We start from the raw sequence: 21104 nt of genomic DNA, 5'->3' as shown, positions 1-21104 counted from the left end.
TTTAAAATAAGGTTAACTTGCTATGAGAAAGGCTGTATTTGCACAATGTGCTAAGATAAAATCAGTAGGAACCCAGCCCTCAAAAAATCATAAGGAATGTATGTTCAGTATAGTACTTAGCGTTTCTACTTTTGTTCAGGATGTTTCACACGAAAAAGGAACTATTTAGACCCATCTTCCTTCTTCATAAATGTCCTGTCCAGCAAACTTCTTTGCTCTAGCTAACTTGCATTTGCTGCGAGTACAGATAATAAATAACAGGGGTCCTCTTTCTCCTTTAAGAATGTCCATGTAATAATAATATGACATCACAGTACAGTATTGTGCAGAGTACAGTATCGGGGCTACAGTGTTAGAACAACAGAAGAAAAAGATTTAGGTGTGCTCATAGCAGATGATTGCAAATGAGTAAACAATGTGGCCAGGCAACTGAAGGTCTGAGATGCATCACTAGAGGGATGACCAGCAGGAAAAAGGAGGTCCTAATCCCGCTATATAAGGCTTTAGTCAGACCCCATTTGGAATACTGTGTCCAGTTCTGGAGATCTCACTTTAAAAAAAAATATTGATAAGATAGAGCGAATCCACACATGGGCAACAAAAATGGTACAAGGTCTGAGGGACAACATAACAAGAAATATTGAAGTGAACTGAATATGTGCAATCTGGAGGACAGAAGGTAAGGGGAGGGCATGATTAAAATCTTTAAATATATTAAGGTGTGAATAAGGTCCTAGAAGGCATATTTTCAATATTAAGCAAAAATCAGGAGCACGGGGAATAACTTCAAACTGACAGGAAGGTTAAAAGTAATGTTAGAAAGCATTATCTCACAAAAAGAGTCATGGAAGCTTGAAACCAACTTCCAGCAGAGGTAGTGGGTCAATCTTCAGAAACTGAGTTTAAAAATGCTTGGGACAAACGTGTCTATCATCCAACAAAAAATTAAATAAAAATAATAAATTAAAAACAAACAAAAAAACTCAATGGATAAGCCCAATGGATCACTGGCTGTTTTTCTATCATCAATTTTCTATGTTTCTATGTGCATTCTTCCTTCATCCTGGTGTTGCCTCTATGTCCTCAATACCACTAAATGTAGCTCAGGGATATCCAACTTTTGGAACTTTTAAGACTTGTGGATTTCAATTCACAGTACACAGATGGTATAGATGCCCAGTATGGACACTCCTCCAGTAGGCTGAAGGAAAGAACAACACTGCACTCCAAATTTGGAGAAAAAGGAGAAATTCTCTTCTTTCTCTTCTTCCAAATACTATTTCTCTATTTCTGTAATGTCCTTCTCTACTGAAAGCTCTTCTGCCTTCCTCAATGAATTAGGACTAAAGATGACTCCAGCTGGCACTGAGATAAGAGGAATTTCCACAGTATTTATTTCAGGTCTCTGATAAAGGGAACAGAAGAAGCAATGACAGGTTACTTTGCAAGAAACAGCTACAAATATCATTGTGCTATATATTTGAATGTAATCATTTAGGGTAAGTGGAAGCCATATAGAACAGTTTTTGAGACATTTTGCTCTCAAAACCTCTCCCCATTTTTAAAAATTATGGAGGACTCCAAAAAAAGCTTTTGCTTAAATGGGTCATACATATTCATCACTATTTACTATATTAAAAATTAAAACTGGACAAATTTATACAATATTTATTAAATCATCTAAAAATTATATTAATGCATTGGATAGTAACAAATATTTTTAGCAAAATATTTTTAACAAAAATAAGTAAAACATGACAAAAATAAGTAAAACATGACATTACATTTTTTCCAAATATTTTTAATATCTGGCAAATTTTGAGTTCCTGGACTCCAGAGAGGGTGTTAGGAGAATTCCCTAGGGTCCTCAGACCATACTTTAAGAAACTCTGATACAGAAGAATAAGTAATAGTAGATTAGTAATATGTTTTTGATGCTTCTGCAACTAGTTTTAAAAACCTCTGAATTATTATTACATCAATTTAATAAATTATGTTATATTTGTTAAATTTATATACTGCCTATCTCACTGTGAAGCAACTCTTATAATAAAATTTCTTAAATAAAAATAAGAGATACAATAAATAATCCTAAGTAAATACCAGTTCTAGATTATATTACACACCACAATCCTACAGAAGGGTTAGCATTAGACTATCACCTATTTCCTCCACAAGGTAGGATCAGCCTGTTTCAGAGTATCAGTGCTGTAACAGAAATCTGTTCTGCTTTCACCTTCCTTTGCCTCACAAAACAGTGGGACCTTATCCTTTAAGGACCTCTACTGTCAACTCTAGCTGGAATAGACCATCCTGAAGATACCTTGTGCCGATCTTTATAATTGCATTCAGAAAAGTATTTTCAGTCTTCATTACTTAAATGGATGAAAGTCTACTATATTGTTGTGATTCCTCGCCAGCCAGTGGATCCGGCAGCGGAGTCTGAGGAATCAGATGGGGAGGAGGGGCCTGGAGTGACATTAGAGTCAGAGGAAAGCTCTGAGGAGCTCCAAGACTTACAGTTGGATGAAGAGCCTAGCCCCTCTACTCATGCTCAGGCTGAGACACAATTGTACTGGGAGCTTCAGTTGGACAGTGATGAAGAACAGTTGGGACAAATCCAGGATGCACGGACGTGCAGGCAAGAGAACCGAGTAGGACGGAGGAATGCAATGGGGAGGCTCCAAAGGCAAAGGAGAAGGCATTAGGAAGCCACGCCTTGGCTGAATTATAAAAGGGAAGGTGTGGGAGGTGCTGGTTGCCGAAGGCAACCGTTCGTGTTGAGGAAATAGTTTCTGTGGACTGTGTTTGTTTGCCTTGGACATTGACTCAGGTCTGTGAGAATAAAAGGGGTTGGTTTTTTCTTGCGGTTCCTGCCTATTTCTTGGAAAGGGGTTTCTCCTTGTGAGCATAATAAGGACAGAACACCACCAAAGAGCTCCAATATTCATAGAATTTGTGAATTTATTCATGACAAAAACTATTCAAGCCAGTGTCAGGAGAGTCCATCTTACTACTCAGTCATCCCCAAATTCTCCAAATATGGAAGTGAAGTTGTAGTATTTTATATTCTGCAAAAACCTCAAAAGTAATAGAAAACCTATTAAATAGCCATCCAGTTTTGTCTGCAACAAAATTGGTCTGCTTAAGGTCAAATTAAGGCCTGTTTAATTTTCAATATGCACTAAGTCTAAGATATTAACCAGGGTACAGAATAATAGGAGCTGAATTCTGAAATTACCAAAGCTAGATTATATGAAACCTTAGTGGTGTTGTGCTTGATTGTTCTAAATTATATATTTTCACTTAGAAAAGAATTTTGTAATGGGACAAAAAAAGTTGTTTCTATTACTCAGAAAATGGGAAAATTTCTAGAATTTTTGTCAGGGATTTTATGAAGGCCGTCTATGCCTACAAGAGAATCTACATGGAAGGGGGAAAATGGCCTATCCTGACTTTGGGAAGTATTTCAACAGCAGGAGAATTTTCTAAGCTGACTGAATCATCCACATAGCAGGAAAAAAACCATATAATTTTACCCTCATCTGGTATACAGATGTATATTACCTTCCAATTGTAAAATTCCTTTTATTATGATTAAATGTTCTACAGTGCTTATCAGTACATTGAGCACTATCTAATGAACTCATATATTAAGGACAACCAGATAAAACTTATCATTGTTCCTTCACTTAATATTTTTTACTGGAATCTGCTCATAATGGTTTTTCTCAAGCAGTAAGTCCTTAAATAGCATGAGTCAGTATTTTAAAAATCATAGAAAAATTGTAAGGAGACTTAGTGATTATCTAATTAAATACCATCTACAAAATAAGAAAAATACATTTGTTTTCAGAGAATATACCAACTGTATACCAAGTTGCAACTGATGGATGCTGCTCCTTTATATGTTTTTTCTTTTGCTTAAGGAAGTATTTTGGCTAGATCAACAAAATAATTTCAACCAGAACAGGAAAATAAGAGAAATCCATATACAAATGGATTTGAAAAATGTTTTCTCATTATGTAACATCAATGTAGCTTTCTTGTATATATAACAAGTATAACAGTACTATAAAAATCCATTTTGCTGGTGAAGAAATGCTCCATCTTCTGAAGTCATAACTGATAGAAATGTATTTATATTGAAGATTCAAAGAGGTCATAACTGTTTATCTTATTTTCATCATATAATGCTATTTTTTCCATTAGCTGCTTCTTTTTATCATTGATGTTTATTTCTTTCATTAAAGCTGAAATAAAAGACAAAGTAATATCACTGGCCTAAATAATTAATATACAAGCTTCATCTCCCATTTCATTGAGAACTTTTATGGAATGCTTTTCAACACAACTTCTAACAGATTAACAATTCATCAGAAAAAGAGTGGCCTTAGTTTGCTTTTGAAAGCCAAATCCTGCAAAAGTAAAGGGAAACCCCTATGTGAAAAATTCCAGTGTTTGAGCACCACCAGGGAAAAAAAACTCCAGATCAAGGATTCCGCAGAAATCTTATGGTTTGTGTAGGTGCAAATCCAGAGCATTTGGGAGTCACAACATTTAAAATAGTAAAATCAGATTTAATAGTTTAAATCTGCATGGTATAATGATAAGGTACTGAAGTAGGGACTGGTGAGACCTAAGTTAAAGTCTACATTAAGCTATAGAAATTGACTTGAGTGACTTTACTTCAGTCCTTTTCTCTTAACTTAACCTGACATGTAAGGTTACTATTGCAGAGCTAAAATGAGTCAAAATCTCTCAATTTATAGGAAAGAGAATATAATCCCAATGAACAGACCTAGAAACCAACCAATTAGTCAAACAGTTATAGAATTAGCAGTATATGTTCTGTATGGACAGCTCTGATCAAGATTCTGTCAGGCATACTCCAATATTTCAAACCACTTCCAAAATTTAATCTAGAGGTCATCAGTGCAAGCATCATCATTAAATAATGCAACTAGCCAAAGTGGTAAAATACATTATTGTATCTGGCATATGAGCATCCAGCACCATGTAGGTTTTTAAATACGAGTTCTATCCTATCAGCACAAGAATAAATATATATTGGAGTGAATATTTTCCCAGTAAACAGTACTGACTTCCATTTACTTCACCTTATTTACCCTTTTTGATTTACTGCTGATTTCAGGCATTGTTTCAGACTCTCCTCAATTGAACCTGAGGAGAAACTGTTGGTATGTCATTGTTATTTCTATGATGCTATATCAAACTTTCCACAGTATCTTAATTTCTACCAACTTCAAAGAATATTTAAAGATTACCTTTTACCTTGTGAGGAACAAGCAGTGCCATCATTTGTTCCCTGCTCTTGATTTGTTCTGTTGGAGTCTGTACTTTTTGCTGTGAACATCAGAGGCTTAGTGCAAGAAACATTTTCTAACTCCAGACTGTGTTTGGTTGGTGTACAGCAAGAAGCGTGTTCTACAGGTTCCCATGAAAAGTTACAGGATTCATCAGATTCACACGGTATCCGTAAATTCTGCTCAGAGTATGTTTCAGGAGGCAAAACTTTTATACAAGGTGGTAATGTCGTGGCACAGTTTAAAGATCCAGAATTGGCAGAGCCCTCGTGGCTATGACCATAGAAATCAACATTGAAGGGACTAGCTGGTTCATCATTGGTTTCTTCTGGAATATTGATGAAGAGTCCAAGATTTCTGCTTCTTTCTGACATGTTCTGAGATCTTGTTTGACGATCTGCAATTTCTATCATTTCACTCACCTGTTTTTGACAAGAATGTTAAATAGATTTCTACTTTCTTCATTAAATAAAACAATTTCCTTATTTCCATGTTTTCTTACTTACTCTTATATTAATAAAATAAAGAAAATAAAAGGACTATATAGCAAGGGCATCACCATTAGTAAGCTGATTAAGTTTACCTCTATTGTGTTTGCTTTCTTTTTCCGCAGGCAAATGCAGGCAGACGTGGCCAAGCATAAAGAGACTGTTTCTGTCAAACAAACAGTTTGCTTATCTTGGTATTTATGACATATTTGTATGGCAGCAAGATTTTCAAAGTTTTTCTCCTTAGTACAAGACAATTCTTTTGCGATTCTGAGTTCTTCAAGCAAAGCATCCTTCTGTTGAAGAAAAGGTTGGAAGAATGCAGATGATGATATTTCTCTGTCCTTTAAAGAATTATTAATTTTTTGGTTCACTTACATAAAGAAGCTGAAAGTAATTGTCACGTTTTCTACTTATAGTATATTACTAAATAGTTCCTGAAATTTTAACAGGCCAAAATGGTGTATCATAGGGCAACAGTTTTTGAGGAAAGGTACCGTATATGCCGGCGTATAAGGCGACTTCCGCGAGCGCTGAAATCGGCGCCAAAGACGGGGGTCATACGCCGAGTCATAGGCCGGAAATACTGGTAGTTTCCGGCGTATAAGACGATGTTCTAGGAATGCGGCTCGGCGATAAAGACGGGGGTCGTCTTATACGCCAGGTCGCCTTGTACGCTGGCATATACGGTACCTCAAAGGAGCTAAATTGCAGAATATGCCCCAAATTCAGAATCCATGACTCTTGAGGAAATGAAATTTTGGGAAGCTGTGACTGCTGTTGCCAGGCTGCTGCTGTGGTCATTTTTGAACATTCCGTGACAGTTGCCCAGCCATTCTTGCAATCCTGTGTTCTCTCTTTCCCCCAGCAACATCTGCTTATGTGGGGGAAGGGAAGAGAAAGGAAGGGAAATCGTAACAGGAAGGAAGGAACCCTCAAGCATCCTTCTCATGTAGATGTGAATGTGGAACCAGTGAACTGCATAAAATAATAACGATTCAAAAACTACATTCTCCAGTCTGAGGAATGCTCACTCTCAGGGTCTTCAAAGATTTAAATCTTCTAAAATATATTTTTTACATACCAGAAAAATAGGATTTCTTCTTTCCTCCACTGCTTTCATGCCAGTCAGTATTTCTGCTAAAATCTAGAAAAATGATTATAATTAATTTTTTAAAAAATTATAAAGACAGCTGAGAATCCTGATCTTCAGACTATTTATGCAGTTCATCTGGCACTACCTAGATGCAATCCAATCCTATCATAGAAGAAAATCTTTCTATCAGATACAAGCCAGCTCTTAACCAATTCTATAGAGATCAATATTGCCTATGCTGACAGGCAACTTCTCTCTTCAATCTTAGGCAGAAGTCTTCCCTAGCCTTATAATCCAAAATTCTTTTTTCCTTAAAACACCAAGACACAACATAGCACAAATGATGTCTACCATGCAAATAATGTGCTCTGGCGTGGAAAAATGAGTTTATTCATACATTTCTTATCTCCAAGCATAATTTCATGAAATAACATTTTGACATTTTACTAGTCAAAGCACTGGAAGTAAGATAGCAAGCTTAATTAAAGGAAAACATGTCCAATTCCTGGCATGAGAATTATGTAAGATTATTCATGAAGAACCACAACTTACAATTCCACAAGCAAATATGTCCACTTTTTCAGTTAACTGCCCATGTCTGACAAAATCTTCTGGGAAATAAGCTAGTGAAGCTTGCAAGACCTTGGTTTTTATCACAGTATATTCTGATTTCTTTTCCACAGGATGCAGCCTAAGACCAGAATGTCCAAGTTGTGGTACAAAGTTTGCATCTAGCAAAACATTGGAACTGTACAGGAGACAAAAATACAAACAAAAGATCAGTTACAACATTTATCTTTGAATGTGAATTATAACCTTAAACAAATCAAAACAGCAATGTTAACTGATAAACAAACGTGTGACCAATATCTGATTTGAAAGCTAATAGAAATGGCAGTTAATTCAGATCTTTAATACTGTACATACATTTGAATTCTAACAAAGCATAATGTGACGAAGGTACCGTAAAATATAAATTATGCCAATAATGTCAGCTACCAATATTTTATTTACATGACAATTTCTTAATTAGGGCAAACAAGACTTTAAGAAAATATGTATTCATATTTATTTTTTATTTATCAAACTTGTATGCTGCCCATCTCACCAAAAGCAACTCTATACATCTGGAGATTGTGTATTGAGCAGAATAAATGAATAAAAGAACAGAGGGTGCATTCCAATTTTTCCTTCAAGTGCTCTCTTCTGGTTATTCTGCCCTAGTTAATCCTACTTATGACAAGGGAAAGAAAACCAAAGCCAGTTGAAGGGCAGCTGCAAATGTGCACTGTAGATTCAGCAGGTAAGAAATGATTCAGTACATTTTTTACTAACAATTTCGTACTCTTGAGGATTTGTCTGACACACGGGATTACTTCTAAACTTAAATTTGCCTTGAAGTATTGAAGGTAGGTTTTGCTTCCCCCTTTTTTTAGTCATAAAAGCCAAGCCAGCTGTGTGTTTGTGTGTGTGTGTGTAACAGCCAGCATCTATGTAGGAGGAAGTACTTTATGAGTCAGTTACATCCTGTGTTAATATTTATTGAAGATAAAATTGCTAGGAAGGATCATGAATGAAAGCACAGCTAATTGCCAGCACTGTGCTGATATTGTTTAGCTATACTCCTTTTTTATGAAAACACAACATTTTTAATCAGATAGAAGTTTAAGTAGTTCACTAAATAATATATAATACAGTAGGATGCATATAATAGGATTCCCACCTTTTTATATTTCCATGAATAATTCCAAACTGATGTAAATGCTGAATGGCTTTAATTAATCCCAGAGATATCCTGGTGCGTTTCTCCCAAGTTAATGCTTCAGAATTATCCTGCAATAGAAGGAAAAATGTGTTTTTTAAAAAGATGACTGTTGAGCAATGAATGACAAAACACTCTCCTGTACTGCTCTGCTGCCACATACTTTTCAGCCTTTTTGAGCCTGATATTGTATTGGATTGTAACTACCAGTACCATCATCTCCATGAGGATTGGGGAAAGAAATTGTAGTTCAATCTATTTGGGGGATACCAGGCTCTGGAAAAGCATCTATACTTTCTTCAACTATACCATTTTCATATGATCCATTGTTTGAAACTGGAGCTGGTTGATTAAGTAAGAACTAAACTCATCTCATTCTCCATGAATTGGGCTGCCTCCTTCTCTATCTTGTGTCAATGATTTTATTGTGCTTGTATTGTGATTTTATTGGGTATGTTTATATTTGATGATTTTAATGTTTTTATTGTATGCTGCCCAGAGTTGTTTTGAAACAAAATGGCTGGCAAATAAGTTTCATAATAAATTAAATTAAATTATCACATTAAATTAAATTAAATTTATGATCAAGCACAGCCTACTGTCTAAACACAACCAGATTTTCAGTGCTGCAGTATCCACTGGGTTACAGTGAGGGAAAAAATTTATTTGATCTCCTGCTGATTTTGTACATTTGCCCACTGACAAAAAAATGATCAGTCTATAATTTTTATGGTAGGTTTATTTTAACAATGAGAGGCAGAATAACAACAAAAAATCCAGAAAAACACATTTCAAAAAAGTTATAAATTTATTTGCATTTTAATGAGTGAAATAAGTCACAAAACATGACTTAGTAATTGACGGCAAAACTCTTGTTGGCAATCACAGAGGTCAGATGTTTCTTGTAGTTGGCCACCAGCTTTGCACACATCTCATGAGGGATTTTGTCCCAACTCCTCTTTGCAGATCCTCTCCAAGTCATTAAGGTTTCGAAGCTGACGTTTGGCAACTCGAACCTTCAGCTCCCTCCACAGATTTCCTATGGGATTAAGGTCTGGAGACTGGCTAGGCCACTCCAGGACCTTAATGTGCTTCTTCTTGAGCCCCTCCTTTGTTACCTTGGCCATGTGTTGTGGGTGATTGTCATGCTGGAATACCCATCCATGACCCATTTTCAATGCCCTGGCTAAGGGAAAGAGGTTCTCACCCAAAATTTGACAGTATATGGTCCCATCCACTGTCCCTTTGATGCAGTGAAGTTGTCCTGTCCCCTTAGCAGAAAAACATCCCCAAAGCATAATGTTCCACCTCCATGTTTGATGATGGGGATGGTGTTCTTGGGGTCATAGGCAGCATTCCTCCTCCTCTAAACACAGCAAGTTGAGTTGATGTCAAAGAGCTTGATTTTGGTCTCACCTGACCACAACACTTTCACCCAATTCTCCTCTGAATCATTCAGATGTTCATTGGCAAACTTCAAACAGGTCTGTACATGTGCTTTTTTGAGCAGGGGGAACCTTACGGTCACTGCAGGATTTCAGTCCTTCACAGCGTACTGGGTTACCAATTATTTTCTTGATGACTATAGTCCCAGGTGCCTTGAGATCATTGACAAGATCTCATGTAGTTCTGGGCTGATTCCTCACCATTCTCATGATCATTGAAAGTCCATGAGATGAGATCTTACATGGAGCCCCAGGTCAAGGGAGATTGACAGTTATTTTGTGTTTCTTCCATTTTTGAATAATCACACCAACTGTTATCACCTTCTCACCAAGCTGCTTGGCGATAGTCTTGTAGTCCATTCCAGCCTTGTGTAGGACTACAATCTTGTCCTTGACATCCTTGGACAGCTCTTTGACCTTGGACTTGGTGGAGAGTTTGGAATCTGATTGATTGCTTCTGTGGACAGTTGTCTTTTATACAGGTAATGAGCAGAGATTAAAAACGCTCCCTTTAAGAGAATGCTCCTCAGCTTGTTACCTGTGTATAAGACACCTGGGAGCCAGAAATCTTGCTGATTAATAGGGGAACAAATACTTATTTCATTCATTAAAATGCAAATCAATTTATAACTTTTTTGAAATGCTTTTTTTCTGGAATTTGTTGTTATTCTATCTCTCACTGTTAAAATAAACTTATCATTACAATTATAGACTGATTATTTTTTGTGAATGGGCAAATGTACAAAATCAGCAGGGGATCAAATAATTTTTCCCCTCACTCTATCACTGCAACCAAAATCTTTTTGAAAGGGTTAGGGAAACAAATTTTGAGGCTAAACAATAGATAGAGTCAAATTGATGCTTCTGACTTGGGAGTGACTGATTCCTCATTAGCTCTTTGCCTTCCTGCTAGTGATACAGCCATGGCACCTTTTCCCCTATCTCTGCAACCTCACATCAACCTCAGTGAGCAATCTCAGGTTTTCCAAATGTTGTTAGTTGGCATGTAACTCCCATAATCCCTCTCATGCTGCTTGAGCTGATAGAAGTACTTCCTTTTGATAGATGCGGTATGCAAAAATGCATGCTTGTTACTTACCTGACACTGTAGCCTGTCCAGTAACGATCCATTTTCCATGTAGGGGTAAATCAAGGAGTGAAGTCCACTTTCCACACATAAACCCAACAACGGTAGAATATTAGGATGGCAACATCTAAAAGGCATTTGAAGAAATTGTATTTATTCATTTATTACAATTATATCCCATCACAATCCCACAGGACACTCAACAATTTCCCAAGAATTCAAACATTATAACATACACAATACAATGAGATCTAAGAAACATAAAACTCAAAAATCCAAAAAGACCTGGTTGAGGGAAAGGTTCTTCCAGCCCTTTCCTTCAGATGGAGCTGAGGGTCAAAAGAGAAGAAGAGCTACGAAGCCTAGCTAGGAACAAACAGGCAGAAAAAGCAAAGAATAAGCAAAGATCTTGATAGAACAAGAATAGAAAACTGAAACAATCAAAAAATATAAAAGAGAGATCGAACTCTATACAAAAAGAGTATCGGTCTATAAAGAGTAGCAATACATATATATAAGACAAAAGATATATAGAGGTCAGCAATAAATATATTACAGATATAAAACTGATTCAAAGACATGAACTAAATTTTAAACAATATGGTGTAAAGTAAAAGCCTGTAGATAATACTTAAAATAGTATATACTGTAGTTTTAGCAATAAGATACTAATGAAATAGTATCTGAAATAGTTGAAGGCATTTAATGTTTACAATTGGGGGGGGGGAATAAGCTTTCCTTGTTTGTAAAGTCTCCAACAGCCACTGAAGGAAGATGTAAAAGCAAAATAAAGCAGCTCTTTTCTAATACTTATTTACCTCTTTATTGATAAATTCAATAACTGAATTAATTATATAGATATGCACAGTTTTCATAGAGATCTAATCTAATCCCCACTAAAAGAGTTGTTCAACTACTTACCGAAAGCAGATTTGCAATTCTGTACGAAAAAATACTTGTCCCTCATTCTGAAATAAAGAGAATCCTATTATTTTTCTGAACAGCAAGTTCATATTTACACATATTAGTATATACCAGTGATGGAGAACCTTTTAGAGACCGAGTGCCCCAAAACTGGCCACGCCCCTGCTCCACCCCCTGCCCCGCCCCCACCCTGCCTGCCCACAGGGCTACTTACCACCTCCAGGGCCCACTGCAGATCTAGCAGTGCCATGGCAGCCATGCCCTCTGCCCACACCCTGCAGCATCAACTGTGTGCGATGGGACATGAGGGCAGAGTCCTATGCTGCCTGGCTGCCATGTCCTTGGCTGCAGTGCTCTGCCTGGGCCACGCTCAGGAGCAACTCTTCTCCAGGAGGGCTGCTGGTGAGGAGGGGGTCATAGGGGGAGGCAAGCTGGGGAACGGCACGTGTGCCCACAGAGAGGGCTCCGAGTGCCGCCTCTGGCACCTGTGCCATAGGTTTGCCACCACTGGTATCTACGGTATATACTAGCCATTTTCTTAAACCTATTTGAATCTATTAAACTCAAAATGACAATCGGAATTGCAGAAGCAGAGGCTAGTGTGTTTATTCTGCTCTACCCAATTGCATCAGTAGTTCAAGCTCCAAGAACTCTCTGCTAACATGCTAACACATTGCATTTCACTAACATTATCTGTACAGAATGAAATCACATTATATTATTACATCTGCATTTTCAACAATATACTGTAACAATGGTTGGAAACTGATCAAGGAGAGAAGCAACCTGGAATTAAGGAGAAACTTCCTGACAGTGAGGACAATCAACCAGTGGAACAGCTTACTCCCAAAAATCGTGGGCGCTCCATCACTGGAGATTTTTAAGAAGAGACTAGACAATCACTTGTTTGAGATGGTATAGGTTGTCATGGACTAGAAGACTTCCAAGGTCCCTTCCAGCTCTATTCTATTCTATTCTATTCTATTCTATTCTATTCTATTCTATTCTATTCTATTCTATTCTATTCTATTCTATTCTATTCTATTCTATTCTATTCTAATTTTAAAAGAGAAGTTCTTTTTTGCTTCTGTATTTTTAATTCTATTTTAAACCAAACTGATTTAATTGGGAAGCTAATTGAGATCTATATTTATATTGTATTAAATTTGTATAAGCAATTTATATCGCTTTGTAGAAAAAATGGTTAGAAAGTGACAACAAGACCTTCATATCTTTCTCTCATCACCATAAATAGGTTCAACATTTAATGCTATTTGGTTCCAGTTCAATAAAATTAACCCCCTTATAATAATCCAAGCCTACTTATCTCAACTCCTAACAATAACTGAGGATCCAGATTTTTGAACTTGTCCTCTCTTGCTAAACTTGGCTCTGACTTAGCCAGTCTGGGTTCAAGACAAGATAAACAAAAGATGCTCTGTGAAATTATTGCAGACCTTTTCTAAAGTATGAGAGATGTCTGTCAAGAATCTTCTTCCAAAAACACAATGCTAGGGATGGGAATGGCAGTGACAAGAATCCAGTATGGCTATATAGATGCCCTCCTATTGTTAACCAGCTTTGCACATGCCTTTCTCATTTTGTTCAATTCATGAGATAAATGAAGACAGACACTTACCTCTTTTAGTTTTTTAACAACATAGTGAGCATTATCTCTCTGAGCTCTGTAAGTAGTAGCAAAGACGCTTTCACTAATTTGGTTTTTTTCACTGAAGCCGCTAGTGGCAATTTCCACTTCCTTTGGCATCCACAAAAGGCTTGCAGTGTCATGATTAGGAGAAGCTTTCTCCTGAGGAATGGATGAACTATAAAGCTATATATTTAAGAGAAAAGACATGACTGATATTTTGGTAAACACCAGAAAAAGTACTTTCAATCCCAAGTCACACCACAGGCTTTCATTCCAATACAACTACACCTAGTTCTGGTTACTAGAACTAGAATTGCCTATCAAAAAATGTACATTTCAGTTTGATTTGATTAGCGATATCAAATATGCTAGGGAAACAGTAGAATCGGTTCTTTGCTATAATCCTGTACATTCACAATGTCTTTCAGGTGGTTTGGGGGAGGAGGCGTTATGGCCACCTTAACCACTTAAGTAAGAAATATTGCAGAAGCATAATTTTTATTTTGACAGAATATGCTCAGCTATGTTGCTTGTTGTTAATTGCGAAGTCGTGTCCGACCCATCGTGACCCCATGGACAACGTTCCTCCAAGCCTTCCTGTCCTCTGCCATCTGGAGTCCTTTTAAGTTCATGCCTACTGCTTCAGTGACTCCATCCAGCCACCTCATTCTCTGTTGCTCCCTTCTCCTATTGCCCTCAATCTTTCCCAGCATTAGGCCCTTCTCCAGTGAGTCCTTCCTTCTCATTAGGTGGCCAAAGTACTTGAGTTTCAACTTCAGGATCTGGCGTTTTAAAGAGCAGTCGGGGTTGATCTCCTCTAGGACTGACCGGTTTGAACACCTTGCAGTCCAAGGGACTCGCAGGAGTCTTCTCCAGCACCATAGTTCAAAGGCCTCAATTCTTTGTTGCTACCTTATTTAAAAGTTGGTGGTGGTTTTTTGTGATATATTATAAAACCTTAGAAGTTTGAAGATATGACATGAAATGTTACTAAAAACTAATATAATACCTTCTTATTTATATTTTTCCTTTATTATTCTCTTGGGTCTTTTTTCTATTTCAGCTGCAGCTACTAATAGGCTTTGTTTTGTAACTCTAAAGTTGTATATCTTCAGAATGCCACATATTTAGATACTATTTCCTGGAATGGGATAAACATATTCAGTCCTGAATATATGGATGGTTTTTCATACCATTAGACTGGCATCCAGGATTTTGATTTGATTGCTGCTTTAAATTCCAGCATCTTAACTGTTATGCTTTACTTTGCCTCTTGCATAATAACCCTATCAAACAATTGATCTCTAATGAAACATTTCTCTTAGTTGAACAAAATATTTAACAGAGATCATTGCTAATTGCTATGCACAGAATTATTTTTATTGATAAAACTGTAGCCGATAATACTGATAATAGCATTTACTGTATATTTTGAATTAATGTTATTAATATGTTTTACTATCTGTATGCTTAAGCAATATATTTTACTGACTGCAGAATATTTTAGCTAAATGCAAACAGTTTAAAATAATGTAAGTTTTCCTGGTCTTTACCTTTCCATTTGAGAAATCTGAGAAATTTGAATGTAAAGAATGTGGGAGATCCACAGAAGTTGGCGGTAGAGATAAAAGAGGTATGTGTGAATCTACTTTTAAAAAAGGATCTGAAAGTAACAGAAATAAAATACATTAGAGGCTACTTCTGCAGTTTTAGTCACATAAGAGTTAGATTTATTTCATTCCAAATATCTGTACTCAGTGAAAATTAAAACAATTATAAATCTTCTAGCATTTTAAAATTGGGTTGCAGACCCTAGTCAATTGTGGCTGATCTTGACAAAGCTATGTAAGACTGCATCTAGTTACTATTTAGACAGGAGGCTACTAAGGAATTCTGGCCTGTAGGCTACACTGGGAACTTGATGAAGCATCCAGGAAGAAAGAAATAGCAAATTCATTTTTTGACTATTGTAAATAAAACTATGTGACTCTGTTTACATAGTCATCAGAGGTTGAGTTCAACTCAATGGAGACTTTACTTCATTGTGCCAGAAAGCAGATCCACTCATCCTGGAGCTTTCCAGATGTCTGGAGTTCAAATTTCAATTATCCATTTAATGGTGCAAGCCGCGTAGACTCGTCTTGTGGCGGGATGGACAGCAAACAAATTTAATAAATAAATACATCCATAGACAGTATGTCATGCTAGAATTTATGGTAATTAAAATTGATTATATTGGGCATATATAATATGAGGAAAATTGCCCTAAGTTTGATTTATTGCTTAGTATTATGCATGATGCATGAGTCTAATCACTCTCCTGCACCACAGGAAACAGATGAATTTGTATGATAATGATTGTGCAAGATAAGTCCAACAACTATCAACCTCTAGTGTGGAAAAGAGATTAATTTATTTTGATTGAATCAAGAAAACAAAGTATTACATTTGATAGCATATTTAAGAAATAAGATGTTGCATATACACAATTAGCAGTGGCTGCCAACTTCTTCCCTTTGTTAATGAAACAAAACTTAACGATTTTTTAAAAAAAATTCTAAATGCTTTTTTGTACCATACCATTCTGTCTTCTATGCATCTGTGTCAAGTTTGGCAATGATGGTGATGCTTTCATCCCATTTCCTATTTTCTCTTTATTTTCCTTCCCACTTGGATGTGGCAATTCCTTCTCCTGTTCAGGGGGCTTCAAAAGAGGCCTGGTAGAATCATGATTGTGTGACTTCCCTGTAAAGATAAAATATATTGGTAGAGTATTCCTAATTGTACATGTGTAGAGCCAGAGTGATAGAATATTGAGACTTGCAAATCCAATTCAGCTGGGTTTTCTGCTCAAAATACTTGCACTTATTCTTGTACAGATAGGCCTTGATGAAGAACAATCTATAACAATATGTAGATTTCAAAATAAATTCCTTCTCTGTAACAATTTCAAAATAAATTCCTTCTCTGTAACAATATTTTAAAATGTTCAGTTATATTTCATTTGTTTCTTGGTGGGACATTGGGTGCAAACAAACGGCCACATTCTACAATGAGATAAGCTGTATTGAGATAAATATCTGAATTCTCTGAAGCAAATCAAGAATTCAGTAACCTCACGGAAACATTCCAAAATGCTGCAGATGCTGTTATATTTCAGGAAATTCACATCTTTTCTTCCGGGTTCCTGTTTACTTTTGTTGAAAACAATGCAGTAGAATGAAATTTCACACCACTGAGAATGTGTGGAATCTGCCAGACAATAATGCAGTGGAGAGGTGAGAAGGTTAAAGAACAAAAGGTAATGTATCAAGGTATATGGATGAAGCAGAAGCAACCAGAAACATGTTAGTATAAACTAGGTTCAGTAGCATTCCCATTCCCTCATCTGATGTCTTTATTTAGTTTAGTACTTCTTATGAATTTTCTGCTCTTTGCATATTTTCACTTACCTAGCTCAAGAAAAGAAAGAAGGTACTTACAATCTGCAATCACTTGTGCTGCCCTGTAGAACTCCAATTCCTGCAGAAGTTCCAACAATTGTTGGACCGTTGCAAGCCGCACTCCCCACCACCACATTAGTTCTCTTGTTATACTAATTCCTGCTTTTTCCATGCATTTGATTTTTCTCAGCTCAGTCTGGTCAGTTATCACATGAGATGCTGAAAGCAAAACAAGACTATTTTGATTAACAGCTCATTTTCCTATCATCTGGTTGAACTTGTTGAATCTGAAAAACATGAAAACTCCCACAGTTTTACCTCAGAATTTAATCCAGAGGGTTGAATGGTGAGTGAGGAACCTACTTCAAATGTTGCTATAATACAAATCTCAATTAAGACCAGGCTGTTCAATTATGAGGAAATCTGGGATCTGTAGTTTGGCAACATCTGACATGTATCAAATTCCTCACCATGATCAAGAATAAGAATAGAATAGAACTGGAAGGGACCTTGGAGATCTTCTAGTCCACCCCCCTACTCAAGCAGGAGAACCTATACCATCTCAGACAAGTGACTGTCTAGTCCAGGGGTGTTAAACTGCCGGCCCGCGGGCTGGATGCGTCATTAGGAAATCATGCCCACCCCATTGCCGGCAATGGCAAAAAAGCTCCGATACGTTGTGCAATGTCACGTGATGTCACGAGTTTGAGATGTCTGGTCTAGTCTCTTCTTAAAAACCTCCAGTGATAGAGCACCCAGAATTTCTGGAGACAAACTGTTCCACTGGTTAATTGTCCTCACTGTCAAGAAGTTTCTCCTTAATTCCAGATTGCTTCTCTCTTTGATCAGTTTCCAACCATTGTTTCACGTCCTTCCCTCTGGTGCTTTGGTGAATAACATAACCCCCTTTTCCTTGTGGCAAGCCCTCAAATACTGGAATACTGCTATCATGTCTCCCCTATTTCTTCTTTTCTTTAGACTAGCCAAACCCAAGTCCTGCAGCCATTCTTCATATGTTTTAGTCTCCAGGCCTTTGATCATCTTAGTTGCTCTTCTTTGAATTTTTTTCAAACTCTCAACATCTTTTTTGTGATACGGTGGCCAAAATTGGTGGGAACTGGAGGATCATATAATCTGGAAAGGTATATGTCAGAGGTGTCAAACTGCCAGTCCATGGGCTGGTTGCATCATGAGGAGGCCGCGCCCACCCCAGCTCCGGCAATGCAAAAAAAGTCACGATACATCGTGTGACGTGGCAATTTTGACACTCGTGGTATATGTTACCCTACCTCTGCTTAACATTAATCTATATAATGTAACAGAAGGTTTATAGGTAATAATGACTATGGAGGTCTCACCACAGTTCCTTGTCTTTTTAGCAGATGACTGGTAAGTATAAGAAAACAGTGTTTAGCCAAAGTTCTCTGCAAGTTTCTTCACTGCCCATATAACACCTTATTTTACTGCTCCACGAAGAAGCTATAAATTGCTGATGCCATAGGACTTGGAACAGAGAAAAGCTGTTTAAGGGATGGGCCGCAAATGCAGCATTGTATTCATTTTTTATAGTGGCATTTTGTGATCACAACAGCTTTGCAAAAAGGTTGGGAAGTATTCTATGTTTCATTTTTTCTATCATTTATGAACATTAGTGGTACATCAAATGACCAGCTATCTATCCATATGTCTTGCCTCACCAGTAGGTATTGGAAGAAATGGGTAAATTTTATTCCTATTATTCAAGTAACTTTCAAATTCTGCTGCTCATCTGGAGGTGATTCTTCCCATAAATGATCAGGAATGTAACTGCTTACACACTGGGATTCGACATGCAAAAGTGCGGGAAGGGAGTGCGTGTACCTAGGAGTCCACAGAGGTATCTTTCCGTAGTGACTAGGCAATACCATGCACAGAAGAGCTGCCGTCTTCCTCATTTATTTGAACTGCTGTATTGATGGGAAATCACTCCAGAGCAGACTATTAATCCCTCATTCTTCAGGAATGCACTCCAGCAATTCATAAACCATGACTCATAATTGTTTGCGAGTGAACTAGAAAGCCAGTGATAAGACAGGCTTTCTGATGTATGACGTATCTCTTGAAAAACTCCCATTAATGAAAAACCACGTGGGAAAATTAAAAGAACAATTTATACCCAAAGATTTTCTGAGGATCACTATAATGAAAACATACAGGTGGAGACCCAGAGATCACTCTTTCATTAAGCTCTTTTTTATTTCAAGAGATGGAATTGGTACACCTCTAACAAGAAGCCTTTTATCAGTAGGGTTAAACAATAAGGACAGATCATAGTGAGTAATTTTCAACGGAAATGCCTTTTGCCAAAACTACTGAAGCCTCTTAAAGGAATCATTCATCGTTTTACTGTTATGGCATTTTCACTGACAGATGTGATTAATTTTCATTATCATTTCCTCATCTTCATTTAAAAAAAGAGAAAGTTCTTTCATTACAAAACAAAACAGAAGCAGAAATAAGAAACACAGCTCCAAAATGATTCTGATCTTTCATACATGCCATATCATTTATTTTAGTAGATTTCTAAATCTTTTAAGAGATTCTATCATTTTACCAAGAGAGATTAAATTCTTTCTGGCATGGTGCCACACTACCAGAATTTGCGAGACCTAATATTTTAGTTAATTGGCGCAAATATATACAGTATAGTGGATATATAATCAATAATATACTTTTGTGAAGTTTTAAAGCGGATGTGGATGTGTGTGTGTGTGTTTGTGTCTTACGTGTATTCATTCACCTTCGTTCTGTATAGCTGCTGAAAAGAGAAAACTCAAGAGCAACATTCTCTCCCCTCTCCCCCACCCACCCGGTTTGCTCACCAAAGCGCATCCAGTCGTACTCGTTGAGGCAGTCCATCTTCTGGCAAAAGTCCTCCAGCACCCAGGAGGGCAAGCTGTGGAGGTAAGGAGACGGGGGGCTGGACCCCTCCGGACAGGACAAGGAACAGGACGGCGGCGGCGGCTGAGCCATTTCGCTCTCCGCTTGCGTCACAGGTCTGGGAATTCCCGTCGCTTTACCTTTAGCCATGCACAAGAGCTGCCCGTCCAGATGTTCAAATTAGAAGGGGAAGTGAGCTTGGCACTTTCTTCCCGGAGAGCGAGGCCCCGCAGCAGCGCCGGCCGCAGATGAAGAAAATCGAAACCGCTTTCCCCTACTTTCCGCACCCTGACAGCTCAGTCCCAGAACGAGGCGCGATTTCGGCTCTTCTCTACGCGCGGACAGCGGCTTCCAGACCAGCTGCCTGGAAGAGAGTCGGCTCCACCCCCAAGCTCCCCGGATTCAGCCTCGCCTGACGTCAGTTTCTACACGTGACGCAAATCGGAAGAGGCAGAAGCCGCGAGAGCCTTTGGCTTTTAGCAAAGGGGGGCATTTCAACACCTCAGGGGAAGTTTTGATTGCGCCGTTTCTAGGTCACTTATAGGGGAAAAGGAAGCGAGGCCCTGAAAGGAAAGGTGGCAGCAGGCAGGCAGCGGTAAACACTTTCGTGCGACTAGAATTTGGGGGAGGATGGCACAACATAGGAGAACAAATCCATCAGGGCAAAAGTCAGCAGTCCATCTGCATTTAAAAAACAAAAGCCATTGTTTCGAAGACAGCAAAGACCATATTTTGGACAGAGAGGACCGCTGGTTTGAAAGAGGGGTCAAAGAAGATAGCTTATGTCAAAACTGAACAGTCCTCTCTCAACACAGAGGGAGGGATCTGACATCATCTATCCCCAGTCTACAACACAGTCCTTTCAACAGTTCCAAGAAGGCTCCACATCCATTTGCACTACTCAGGTGACCCTAATGACAGATAAATCTGGTGGCATCAATGACTCTCTAAAAGAATGCAAA

At 37.7% G+C, this 21104-nt stretch overlaps 1 protein-coding gene across 2 annotated transcripts; it reads right to left on the bottom strand.

Annotated features, from left to right (window-relative positions):
• Positions 1 to 1653: 1653 nt before the first annotated feature.
• Positions 1654 to 20533, bottom strand: IRAK2 (interleukin 1 receptor associated kinase 2). 2 transcript variants are annotated; one of them, XM_039368466.1, is made up of 13 exons: positions 20085 to 20533; positions 17263 to 17442; positions 16361 to 16525; positions 15334 to 15443; positions 13769 to 13963; positions 12127 to 12173; positions 11218 to 11332; positions 8635 to 8744; positions 7464 to 7659; positions 6900 to 6962; positions 5911 to 6111; positions 5289 to 5749; positions 1654 to 4253 (listed from the first exon to the last, which is right to left on the bottom strand). In XM_039368466.1, exons 1-13 carry the CDS (start codon positions 20290 to 20292, stop codon positions 4226 to 4228), a joined length of 2079 nt encoding a protein of 692 aa, XP_039224400.1. In that variant the 5' UTR covers positions 20293 to 20533; the 3' UTR covers positions 1654 to 4225. The 2 variants fall into 2 exon arrangements, with proteins under 2 accessions (XP_039224400.1, XP_039224399.1); XM_039368465.1 differs by having other exon boundaries at positions 5296 to 5749.
• Positions 20534 to 21104: the final 571 nt, after the last annotated feature.

This window comes from Crotalus tigris, unplaced genomic scaffold (genome assembly GCF_016545835.1).
Source record: "Crotalus tigris isolate CLP2741 ecotype Arizona unplaced genomic scaffold, ASM1654583v1 scf7180000020795.235405, whole genome shotgun sequence".
Taxonomy (NCBI): domain Eukaryota; kingdom Metazoa; phylum Chordata; class Lepidosauria; order Squamata; family Viperidae; genus Crotalus; species Crotalus tigris.
The sequence above is the reverse complement of the archived record's forward strand: the minus strand, read 5'-3'. Positions and strand labels throughout refer to the sequence as shown.